Source organism: Nothoprocta perdicaria, unplaced genomic scaffold, assembly GCF_003342845.1.
Source record: "Nothoprocta perdicaria isolate Ctin4 unplaced genomic scaffold, notPer1 scaffold_330, whole genome shotgun sequence".
Lineage (NCBI taxonomy): Eukaryota > Metazoa > Chordata > Aves > Tinamiformes > Tinamidae > Nothoprocta > Nothoprocta perdicaria.
In genome coordinates this window covers 158264-171635 of record NW_020455567.1, presented here as the reverse complement: position 1 = coordinate 171635, position 13372 = coordinate 158264, and the positions used below count along the sequence as shown (strand labels likewise).

General features: G+C 35.6%; 1 protein-coding gene across 1 annotated transcript in view; it reads left to right on the top strand.

The window, feature by feature from the left end:
• The first annotated feature begins 1022 nt into the window (after positions 1-1022).
• The window catches only part of CRISP2 (cysteine rich secretory protein 2), a 51544-nt gene continuing 39194 nt past the window's right edge, over positions 1023-13372 (top strand). The window contains 8 exon segments of the mRNA XM_026043604.1: positions 1023-1158; positions 1161-1196; positions 3874-3935; positions 5371-5490; positions 5989-6076; positions 6973-7118; positions 8304-8395; positions 8931-9019. Of these exon segments, the coding sequence (XP_025899389.1) occupies positions 1023-1158; positions 1161-1196; positions 3874-3935; positions 5371-5490; positions 5989-6076; positions 6973-7118; positions 8304-8395; positions 8931-9019 (769 nt within the window).

Below are 13372 nucleotides of genomic sequence, written 5' to 3'. Positions count from 1 at the left end.
CAAATGTGTTTTGTTAGAGCTGCTTCTTAGCCAATTGGTCCCTAGCCAACTGATTTTTGTCAGATATTTCTGTCAGATCATTTCTCCAGATTGTAAAGGTCCCTCTGAATGACAGCCTTATTATGCAGCATATTGACTGCTCCCTCCAATTTGGTGTCAACCACAAACTTGCCAAGGGTGTGCTCCTTTCCCTATAATTATGAAACTATAAAACACACCACTGCCATTTCATCCAGTATAGCCAATGCACTGGTTTCCTAAGTAATACAAAACAAAGGACTGTTTTGGAAGGTCATACTTCCAGAGTAGTAGGGCAGTTGTGAGACTATGAAGGAAGAATTTAATTTAATTAGAAAATAACCTATTTTTTGTATAAGAGTGGAGAATGACTGGTTTGGTCAGTAATGATTTCAGACTGAATTTTAACAGGAACTGTTAATATCCACAAATAGTAGATGCACATAGGTACTCTTCTGTCTGGTAGTATTTCCATAGAGTCTCATCTTAATCTAGGCAACTAGGACATGCCGAATAAAACCGTTGTGTGTGCTTTAATATTTGTGCAAACAATAACCTTTATGTAGTTTTGGGTGGAAATGTTCATTAAAGTAACAACTTTAGCACTTTGAATTTTACACTATAGGACCAATGTAAAGAAAACRTAGCATGAACAGAAGTTTTGACGAAGTTTTCTCCTTTTTTTTCCCCAAAGAAAAGTCAATGGGCAATATTCTACTTTGATAAAAACAATGATGTCAATCTGCAGACACTTCAGTAGCTGACCCACTTTATTTGCATTGCTGAAGATCAAGCTCAAAACTTCACTGTAACTGGATGCGTCAATCATTAGCAGAGAGCCTTTGTACTGGATGGTCACATTGACTGCAAATGTTAAGTGCAATGAAAAATACTTACAAAAATGATTTCTGAGTGTTTCATCTCATCTGAAACAAAAGTAGGAGGAAATAAAAAATGGAACAGAAGCAAACAACCTCCTCCTTTGAAGAATGTGCACATGACAAATGCACTGTTGTATCTGGTCTCTGTATGAATTTTACAATACCTGTGACGCTGACTCACCTTGTCCTATCAGGAAGCAGAGGAGCTATAAATTATGTTCCAGTGAGGAACCTCAGTCACTTCCACAACCATCTGAGAGGCACGGAAAAAACTTCCATTCTTCCTGGAGTCAAAAGGTAGAACTTATATTGATTTGTTTACTTAATGTATTGCAATTTTTTTTTTCAGGTATTAAAGTGTAACCTATCATACGAGACTTATGGTCCCTTGAACAAGCTAGGAAGGTCACAGGAAGAGGATTTTATTCGGTTAAAAGTGCAGATTAGATAGGMACTGGCATAAAGCAAGCTGAAAATAAGGAGAAAAAGACTGATGTACAATTAAAAATGGATGAAAAATGGTCTGTATATAAGAAAGAAGCATCTTGGCAAAAGAATTAGACACACATAAAGACAGAGAAAGATTGAATGTATTGAATTGAATATATATTCAACTCAGTATACTCTATTGCTATGTTTAGATATCATCATGTCTTTTCAGGATTGGGAAATTACCACCTTCCTCTTGCACAAAGTGGCTGCTAAGTAGGACCTTATGCGGCAATGCTGTGCGAGAGAAATGACAGCTTGTATTAGTCCGTTTCAGGTCATTTCAAAGATAATAAAAATTAATGGGGATGCTCTTTTATAATACAGATTCAGTTTGTGAATAATTTACGATACTTTTTTTTTTCAGGATTGAGCCTTTGAAGGAGGAAAGTGAAAAAAAAAATCATAAGTTTGCCAAACTAGGGGTTGTTTGACAAACTAGGGATGCTAAAGCACTGTCTTTCAGTGGCAGGTCCCTGTACACAGATGGAGTTGCAGAAAAGTCAGCAAGACTTGGCACGTGTCCTGATTTATGTTTGACTAAGGGGGGAGAAAGGAGGGGTGATGGAGAGACTGATTCTAGGATCAGTGCCTAGAAATTAATGCAGAGCAATTAAATTTACATCTTTTAAACTGTAAGCATTTGGTTGAAACCTGCGGGACTGCCAAAAGTGCATTAGTATGTTGGAGCAGGAAACCCACTGGTTCTTAAAAAGCATTCCAATGCCATTTTGTACTTTGTATCACAGGTTAAATTACTAATTATATACATTTAATAAATATGCTCATTAAACTGATATAAAATATCCCAGAAAAATAATATTTCAGCTATTTTATTTTTTTTTTATTTTTATCTTTTACTTCCAAAATAGAATGCTGGACATGGAAGAGTTATTTTCAGTAGAGAGAGAAAAAATATTTTAAAATGTTTTAAGAGACAAAGGTTCATTATACTTATATGAGAATCAGCATATTTTGCACTGAGAAGATATACTTTTGCTTGTAATTTAAGGGTACGTGAAAATAATCCACTTCTCTTCCTACTTAGGAAAGAAAGGAGAAGAATCATCTTTCATGTTTAAAGGCAAACTTTTGCCTTTAAACTGCCAGTTTACATACACTGAAAAACACTTCTGCAAAAGCTCTAAGAAGCAAGTGTCTAGGAAAGATACTAAGAGAAATCTTGTGTGATCCCAGAGTTTTTCAAGATAGTAACAGATTAGCTCTAAACTAAATAGTGCCATTAACCAGATCCAAGAACTGGAGCTGTTCCTCTTTATACTGGCTGGAAATTGTGTGTTGTGTCCAGTGTCACGTACACGATTTGGTGAGGAAAATGTACCATTTGGAAAAGTGCAGCTAATCTTATGCGTTCTCCAAGAGCAAGAACACCTTAGGTTTTATACAAGCTGGTTGCCTCCAGGTAAGGAGACTTTGCTGAGTACAGAAAGACCAGRAAACCCTATTGGCCCTTCCCCAGGAGTAAATTAAAACTAAACCCAGCAGACTCTTAAAACCAAATAAGCRCTTACATTAATAACATCTCTATAGCAACATGCCCAAAACTTCTCTCGGAGAGGRGTTTGGGAAAATTGCCAAAACAAGTAAATTCCAGTCTAGTCACCTGCTTGCCTGCCCCAGGTAACTGAGCAGAAACAAGCTGAACATAACTTTCATGGCTGGTTGCAATCAGATATCAAATATAATGACCTTATTACCATCTGGACTGCTGTAGTTGGATGGTTCATTCGAAGCTCTGAAAAGGCTCCTGTTTCTGTACACACTCCACAATACTCACATTTGATCAATAAACTTACTAGGGACAAAAAAAGTTAAAAAAAATAAAATAAAAACACAGAGAGAGAAAACAATAATAGATTTCTAAACCAAATGCCATGGGGAGACAGTGCTGGACCATTTCTGGTCCAGCCATTTCACATCCTGCTTATGTGTGAAGAAGCTTCTAGAAATATTCCTACTCTGGTCCTTAATTCTAGAGTTCAGATATCTAAATACAGAAGTCTGCACATGCATCTAAACTCTCATTTCAACTAACAGTCTTGTCAAAACWGGCAGTGGAGATCAGGGAAAGTTTCAGATTTCCCCTGATCTTTCAGACACAGACACAAACCAAAAATGGTTTCCACCACTGGCAGCTCTGTAGCAAACTGAAGTCTTTCTAAAAGAAGAAAAATACAGATGTCCTCCTACACTGTGAACTCAGATGAAGAGATTAAACCAAGATTTGACCAGAAAGTGAAAAATATACAAAGCAATCGATTCTTAGTCTTTCTAGAAATTTTGCAAAGTAGAGATTTTTTTTAACTTCTAAAAATGGAAGAGAGAAGAAGGAAAGAAAGAAATTAATACCCTTCTTCTTGAGAAAGCACCTGGAGAAGCATGACAGATRTGTTACATATTTGGAGAGATGAAAGCACCATAAGGGGGAAAAAAATTAACACAGGGTCCGTTCTTCCCTTTTCAGAGATGATTCTGCCATCAGTGTTGCTGTGTCTCGTAGCTGTGCTGCCTTGGTCCTTTGGAGAGGTAGGATTCATTTTCATGTGGAAAATCTGGATTGGCCTGAACAGGCTTGRGGCCTGATTGATTCTGGCTTTTCCTATGCACACCGGTTATGTGTAGGAAGAGTCTTGTTAGATATCTGGGTTTTGAAGAGACAATATCCTTGAAGTCTGATGCCACAACAAAAGCCCTCTTCTCAAGGTCTGTGAATTTCAAAGCAGACGACTGCACCCACATTTTCACACCAAACTCACACCATTGCTTTACTAGAACTACTTCTTTCTACAAATATTCTTTTTCTAATGCTGTAAGGGCTGAAGCTCATTTAAATTCATTAAGTGGCAAATACAAATGATGTGCTTGGTGCATGACTATTCTCACTTGAATTAGACAGAAGACTAAGGTATTGTTGAATAAAGGTATTCATAAGGTATTATGAATGAAAAGAGAAATAGCAGATCTTTTAAATACTAATGTCTCTCTCTMTATATATAATTAAAATATATTAGATGTAAAAAAAAATTACTGAATGTGGTTGGATTGTCATGACATGTGAAAATTAATTCTTACAAAGAAGATTTTCCTATACAGTGTTATCATATCACTAAAACTAAATCTCATCCAGTCCAACTAAATGTATGGAAATAGGTAACTAATTACCTTATTCTGGGGAACATCAAGTTATTCATACATCAGTATGAAGTGTAGCACGACGAAAATAAGAGTAAGAACCGTTGCACTCAAGGCAAAATAGAGAACAGTAGTCTAAAYATATGATGGGATATTTCAATTTTCACTCTTCACAAGTTATCCTAGAAAATCAGTGATAAAGTTTGAAAACAAGAGAATTCTTCATATGGTTATTGTTTCTATTGGAAAATACAGGAAAAGATTGAAAAATGAAGTCAGTTATGGCAGGAGKGGAAGAAAACATTGATATCTTAATTTTTGTGCAGTGGGATCTCCAGATGGAAGCATCACAGGAAGTCTGTGACAATCCTWTTGTATTATGTGTCCTCCAGTAAACCGAAATCAATAGACATGTTTAAAATATTGGGGAAAAGTATCATGAGCCTAGMCAGGTCTTTTTCTGATTTTTATATCCTGTTTCTCCAAACCTTTGTGAAGGAAACTATAATAACAGTAAGTTGAGTCTGATACAGTTGCCTAAATTTAAGAATCTAAAGTCACATGAGATAAGATATGCTGGACATGATGTGATAGAGAAACTAGTGGTATTTTTTATTACTGGGAAACTCTAAGTGATAAKATTTTATTACTGCAAAACTCTGTGCATAAGAACAATCTCTAGATAGTCCTAGGAAATGAATTATAGCATCTCGTCCACTACTGGGGCCATTCCTCAGTTTGATGTTAGCATTATATCATTTTCTAGACAGTATTCAGTATTTAGCTTAATTCAAATAAGTAAGATATATAATACAGTCTTTCAATTTAGGAACCTGCAAGTTTTGATACTCTGTCAACTAGCAAAGCAGAMCAACAAAAGCTGATTGTTGACAAACACAATGAGCTGCGGAGAGGAGTAAAGCCRCCTGCCAGCAACATGTTGAAGATGGTAAGTTACTTGCATTTCTATTTGCAGAGAGTAAAAGACCCAATGAGACATACAAAATCATGTGCAAGATCACATTATTTAAGGTAGCAGCAAATACGCTCTCACAATCTTTCCTGTGTTGAAGTRCTAGGAATACCAGACACAGGTAGTACCAAGAAAAATACAGTTTTGCCAAGATTGGGAAAAAAAGTCTAGCAAACAATGATGTCTCTTTCTTTTGAAGAAATATTAGAAGGAAACACAACACTATTCCTTTTATTTTGATGCATTCAATGTCAGTCTGCACAGTTTCTAGTCTTTTCATGAGTACACACTTATTTATGTGTTCCTCCTCCCCAGAAAAACAAACAAACAAACCAAAACACAAGAGGCAGAAAAAGGAAYTGCAGGAGATTTTTTTATTCTGATTACAAGTGTAATTTCCAGAATTTTGTTTCTCCATATGGAATTTTTAACTGTTACATAGCAGAATGACCAATATTTTCTCCTTTCATTAAGGAATGGAGTCCTGAAACTGCAAAAAATGCAGAACTTTGGGCAAATCGTTGTACTTTTCAGCACAGTCCTCCAGAAATGAGGAAAACCAGTAAGTAAAATACGAGTACTACTACCTCCCATTTCTATCATTTCAGCTGGTTTACAGCACTGAACAATTAATTATTTTTTTGTTTTGTTTTTAAAACCATTTGTCTAAGCATTTGAGATGACCTGTTAGATTCAATGTAACTTAATTAATGCATGGATCAAAGACAAATTTCTACATATAAATCCTCACCCACTCTCACTAGTTTTACAAGTATATCCCATTTACTTCAGAAAGTGAGAAAAAAAATCCCTCAAAATATTTATCAGAAAGAAGAGGACCTAGACCCAGTTTCTTACACAAATCATCTTGCTTGGACTGTATAAAGCTGTCTGGCATAGAAAGGATGAATGATAAAGGTTCAAAAGCAACTGGCAATTCCAAACATAATTCCTAACGAAGATGGGACTCAAAATTTAAAAAAATTCTCTGGGAACTTGAAGGTAAACAGTAGGAACTATAGAATTTTCCTGGATGAAAACAGTGGGTAAATTCTTATGACAAATACCTTTCTGAGTACCAGATGTAAGGTTTGAATTGTTGGGATTTTACCAAGATTACTGAACTATGACCTGAATACTGAGTGGGATTGCTACATTTTGAATAGCAAAATTAGAGTCACCACAAACAAATCCTTGGTGAATTCATGGAAATGTATCTATGGTTGTGCAGATTCCCTGTCAACACCAAATTCCAAGTCAGACAGGTTAGCTATGCTGAAAACTAGTCAAGTGACAACTTAAGTAGTGACAAACTCTCTGAGTCACTGGCCTGTATGAAAAAAAAAAAAAAGGAAAGAGTACTATCCCATTGGGATGAGAAGAATGTCTATTCCATACAGCCTTCTGCTGGTTCTCCTCACGTGTGTCTGTTTTCTGCATTTCTCCTTCTCTTCTCAGATGTAAGCTGTGGTGAAAATCTCTTCATGGCAAGCATTCCTTTCTCATGGCCAGATGTTGTTCAGGCCTGGTATGACGAGGAGAAAGATTTCAAGTATGGAATTGGACAAACCCGTCCAGGTGCTGTGGTTGGCCACTATACTCAGGTAGATTCAACATTTTTATATTTGGGCCTGAAACAATAAATACCTTTATGTTAGCTAAATGACTTTTCCTCTTTCATAAGTACACCAACGACAGAAGAATCATTATGATAAAAAAAAAAAAAAAAAAAAGGATGAAAGCTTTCAAAGTAACAGAATATAAATGAAAATAATAGGCTAAATATGTTTTCAGTTCTTTGTTAGGGAAGTAAACTAGACAAGAGAAGTTGTTGATGCCTTGGTGTAGGACTAGACGACAACCAAGCCCAGGTTAGTACTAGGGAGTGTTCCTGTGCAGCAGGGAGGCAGGTATAAATTTAGGACAAGAGGTAAGAGACGTAGTCATCCCAGCCACCCCATTGCCTGGAGACTGTGGCTAGGTGTGATGAGAGATATCCTCATCCAATATAATGATTAATGGCAAGCAGGGCTGCTGGATCGTCCTGTGGGAGAATACTTGGTAATTCTGAGCTTTTTCTGAATTATGATTTTTTTTTAATGCATGCTTTCTAACATATGTGTCTCAGAACCAGATTGTTATTTTGCCAGTACCACCTTTGTTTTTCTTTTTTTTTCCTCCATTAAGGTGTCCAACCACACACACCCTAACTCCTGTGTACAACATGACAAACAATTACTACCTGTATATATACAGATACTGGCAACCCAAAATTTTCTCAGGAAAAAAAACAGAGGGGAGAGACTTATTGTCCATTTAATATTTGAAAAGTGATTAGGTATTGATTATAACTTTACTGTCCCACTATTTGGAAAAAGGGGAATGGGGAGTAAAGGGAACTTCTGATCAACTGCGTATGATGCAGGACACAAAATTGAAAATCATGATACCTGCATCTTCTTCAACAGMTGCAACTGACTGGAAGCATATCTTATAGAGGTAGACAGCTTAATTTAAAAGTTCTGAGAATGAAGAGTCCACCACATTTCTTGAATATAAACCTCTTTATATCCTAAATGTTCTTTGACTCAATATTAAATAGCTAGAAAAAAGAAAACTAGGGCTTTCCTGCAAGATGAGACTTATATTTTACTATACAGGATAAATAAAATGACTAACTTTTGCTTCCAATATGTTTCTTTAATACATAGTGTATTTAAATGATGTTCATATGTATTTTTTTGCTTTGTTTTTTAATTCTCCCATGGGTTTTGCTCTTACATTTGCAGGTCGTTTGGCACAGTTCTTATGAAGTTGGATGTGCATTTGCTTATTGTCCTAAGACTTTGGGATACATGTATGTCTGCCAGTATTGCCCTGCGTAGGTATTGATTCTGATACTGGAACTCCTTACTACATTATCAAAATAATTTAGGACATGATGGAATACATATCAATGTATATCACCTATAGCTGGCATAAAAGTCTGAGGAACATTTGTAATAGGAAGACAGAAACACACTTGTAAAAAGAATTGCCATACCAAAGCAGAAAATATAAAAGTGATATGTATTTTCAGATTATTTTTTCCTTACCTAACACTCACAATTTTCATGCTAGTGAATCACAAAGGAATATTTTCTATATTCTCTTTGATGTCTTGATTCAGAAAGGCACATCAATATATATAGTACCATTCAAACTTTATCATTAATAACAAAACATTAGTGAGGATTTTAAGGTACTTGTCCAAAAGTAATTTAGAGAAATTGATATTTAAATACAGGAAAAAAATGTTTTAGCTATAATGAAAGACTGAGTCTAAATAAATATATGCATGCATTCATATAATTACATTTTTCTCTTAAGCACGTTGTACTTGTTTCTAATTTATGCTGATAAAATTGATGTTTCAGGGGGAATAATATAAATTCAATCAATACACCCTACAAAGAAGGAACACCTTGTGGTGACTGTCCTAATGATTGTGACAATGGACTATGCAGTAAGTTTTAAGTATTTAAATTATGACTGAAGCAAAGTTGATATCTTTATCTCTTCTATCTTTGAACAGTAGTTATTGATCAGGTAGCAAAAGCATCTAACTTAAGAGACTGAGAGAGTAACAATTTTGAATCACAATTCCTTGGTACAAGAATTCTAGTAGAAAATAAGGGCAATTGAGTTGAGTCACATTAATACAAAGTTTCCCTTCAAATATATCTGCTTTTATTTGGGCTAATTTCTCATCATAAACTATAGCACAGAGGAAAAAACTTTCAATGGGAAGCCTCTTTGATACAGCTAAGAATATTGCACTGGTAGTCAAAAGTTTTGGATGCTGTTGTGGATAAATAACAAAATAAGAGGAAAGAATTATGTGAAAAAGGAAACAATGATGAAGAATTATTAAGAAAGGAAAAAGTTTCCCATTTRTGATTAATTTCATGTTTTGATTCTTTTTCAGCCAACCCTTGCAAATATATGGATATGTATGCAAACTGTCCGAACTTGACAAAGTCTTTTGGATGTACCATGTTAACTACGGTGTGCCCTGCTACCTGCCAATGCAAAACTGAAATAAAGTAACAGGCTTAGGCTCTTCCTCGCCTGGGCATCCATCTCTTTAATGACAATAACTCTCGCAAAAGGAGATTTTATCTTATCTTTCTTATGTATGTGGAAGGACAAACTCCAGTTGCATTTCTTACATGGGAAAAAGATGTAGGATCATGTACATGTTTTATTTGCATAGTTCTCTGGAAGTCTAGTAGAGTTTCTTAGTTGACARTTGGCATTTGGGTGCCAGTCACATATCATATTTAACATCTCAGGTCTTTCTTCTCTAAAACTGTTTTCTAAATAATAATAAAACTGCTAATAAACAGCATTACCATAAATGTATAGTTTTCAAAGGATATTAGGAAAGCAAAGCTGCTTTTCTTAGATTCTCAGTTACAATTTGTGGTTCTCCTGACATGCTTTTCATTCTAAAACACTCTATAAGCTTTAATGGGAAAAAGTCATACTTCATTTAAATGTATGGTTCGGTTTATAGTATAGGGTTGTACTCAGTATAAATGAAAGTAACCAAATCTATTCTTTAAAAGACAAGACCTGTCTGAGAAAAGYGCTTAGTTCATACAAACAAGTAGCCAAGGAAACGGGGTCTCTGCATTTGGAAATTTTATTTTTAATTAAAACTAGGCAAGTCTTTAAAAAAAAAAAAAAAGGTATTTCTGTATCAATCATTAAATTACCGATTATTCACTGAGCAATTCATTTACATTTGCATTCTTTCTTATTACCACTTTGTGGCCTTACCAGCATTAAGTCTTGAAGGAAGACTGCTTTGTTAGTAGCATAAGCACAATTTTTTCCTGAGAGAAACTAAAGATTTCTTATTAAAAAAAAAAAAAAAAAAAAAAGCTTTTCTCAGACTTTCTTTCCCGAGAAAATGACTGTTAATATAAATAACATGCAATATGCACTACTCTGGCCATCATGGAGCAAGTGACACAGTTCCATGGGACTAAAAAGTCATTTTAGTCTCACGTTAGGATGGTTTCACCTCCTGTGCTCCTGTGGGAAAGAAGCTACTGTCACGGCTTCCTAGTTTCCCAGCTTTCATGTCTACAGAAGCCTTAGWAAGAGAATAATTTAAGCACACATTTCTGCTCATTCATTTCATTGGCATTTCTGCTACTCCTGAAGAGTGAGGAGGAAGTTAAAGGATTGATTTCATAGCACAAATTTTCATTTTTTTCTTTTTTTTTCCCATTTTCTCATTCTTCTCCACCATTTTTTTTCCCTTGTGGCATGCTTTTTGCTTATTTGGTTTATACTGGGTACATTTGCAAACATTTGTTAGCGAACTAGGCAATGCCAAGACATGGAACTGTCTGTGCACTGGAAGCCTGTGCACTGGAAGCTACATCTATACAGTCACATTTTTGGTGCAAATCCTGTGGCAGAATGATGATTGTACAATAGTTAATCCAGTTTTGTTATCATTAGAGAAATAAGTAAAGTAATTGCCCCCTTTGCTATAAAAATAAGTACACATTTTGTAATGAGTCTAGAAATGAAGAAGTAATGCACTGTTTTTGCATGTATTTGCTAATGAATTTTTGCATTTTTTAATGTATTCCCCTTCCCTCTTAACCAATACCACAAGAAATGATGTCTCAATAGCTATAATATAAAAATCAGCCTTCATACATCTCACCCTAGAGGAATCAAGAAACCGAAGCTGAATTTAGCCCTATTAGCCTCTAGCTTTATTAGCCTAATTTAGATACACAGAAAGATAATAGAAAAATGCTTACTAGTCATTTTGCAATGACAGAAATCATTATATGCCAATCTTGTCCAATCAATCCAAATTTCTTTTTTAATAACTATGTCTAGTGGATGGAGTCCTAACTTTGGCATGTTTGACAAATCCCCAAAGACACTTGCAAACCAGGGAGATATGATTCAGATGAAATGAATGCCTATGACCATTTTTTAATGTGGGGTCCAACTAGTGCTTCTGAGGCATGAGAAAGATTTACTGACCAACTAATGAGGATGAATTATTTGAGAATATCACATGCATAGAGCTTAGACAAATTTAGACACAAGACAAGTAACAAAAACTCAGAAGTTTGGTATCTTTGCAGAAACACRACTTTAGTCACTGAAGAACCCTGAACTGGAAGAAATGGTACATGATCACATATTTTCAGGTGCTATGGGGTTAGGTAGGATATTAGTGGATACACTGGAATTGAAATATTAATTAATTAATATGTCCCAAATCGGGATGCTGATTCTTTGAGAAAACAGTGCATTACTTCACTACTCTCTCAGTTTCCCAGCAGCAGAACGTGTTCTGTTAGCATAAAAAAAAAAAAAAAAAAAAAAAAAAAGATAGACGTGGAATGAAGTGCTGTTTTAACCACTCCAAGTCCATGAAAATTTAGCTATGCCTTTCCTTCTCTCTTTTTGTGTAAAGAAGAGTTTTTCTTTACATAGAAGAGAAAAACTTGTGAAAAAAAACACAGAAAAGAAAAACTCTTGACAATTCATTCCTTGTTATTATGCTAAATAAAACTACTCAGTTTCACTTCTTGAAACAAGAGTCCGGTACTATTTTTTTCCTGTAAAACTTCCTCCACTCCCAGCAATTGCAAGAACAGAAGATACTTTTCCTGTAGGGACTTCACAGCCAGTCACACCTCTTCCTCCTGTCTTCTCCCCTTGGATAAGAGCTGCCTGGGCCGCCTCCTTCTTCCCCCGTCATCTTCTCCAGTTAGGAGAGACAGGAGAGTGGAGGAGAGCTGGGCAAGGGAGACTGTCTTCTGTAAGGTAACATAGTAAAACCAGCCAGCTTAGGAGAGAATGGAAGATCATAGACAGAGACGCATGGAGTGACCTTATCTCACAAGTCTGAAAGAGTGGGAAACTRAGGCAACTGAGGTAGGGAGACTGAAGAGCAAATGTGAGTAGAAACTGTCCTGTCCCCATGTCCAGTGTGCCAAAGCCCAGAGTCTTCTCCCAGACACATTTACTCCATGTAAACAGTTGATGCTTCTCATTCATTTCCTTCAAACTGAGACTTGCTTGGCATAAGTCCTAGTAATAAGTTTTGCCCACACAGGAAGCCTTGAGATGGCTTTATTGATGTGACTCAAAGACCTGGATGAGCATACCTGTCTGACAACACTCAGCATAAGACAGATAGAAAAACAGTATGTTGAGGAGGGACCATATCGTTGTGGTTGCTACACAGAAGACTGTAAATGCTGTGAAGATAGCTGGATTAATAGCCACTGTAGCCTAGCACTTAAAATGCTGCATTTCAGCTGAGGAACAAAATGCAACATTTTAAACTAAAAAACAAAACAACAGTTGGTCATTTAAGTTAAGAGAAGAATATACTTTACTTTTTTGAGCAACTATTGATGTCTGCCTACCTAATTCTGCAAGGACCTCTGCTTTTGTAAAGAATGCGCTTATAACAAAGTGTTCCATAGAACAATGAATACACAATGTTTACTGGCAGATGATGAGACAATGTGATTGTCTTTTTTTTTTCTTTTTCTTTCTTTTCTTTTTCTTTACTTGATTTCACTTGTCTCTTTGTGTCTATTTCCAAATAATATCCAAAAACAAACTTTGCAACATTTTAAAAGACAGAGCTAAAGAACAGTAAAAGATGTAGCCTTAGTATACGGAATTTATTTCTTTCATCCGTCTTCTAATTATTGTGGATACTAGCCAGCTTCTCCAAGGAAATTTGAATACTTCTGCTCCCAGACTAATAATTCTCAGAAATTAATTTAAAATGTTGAAAGAAAATTCTGATAATGTA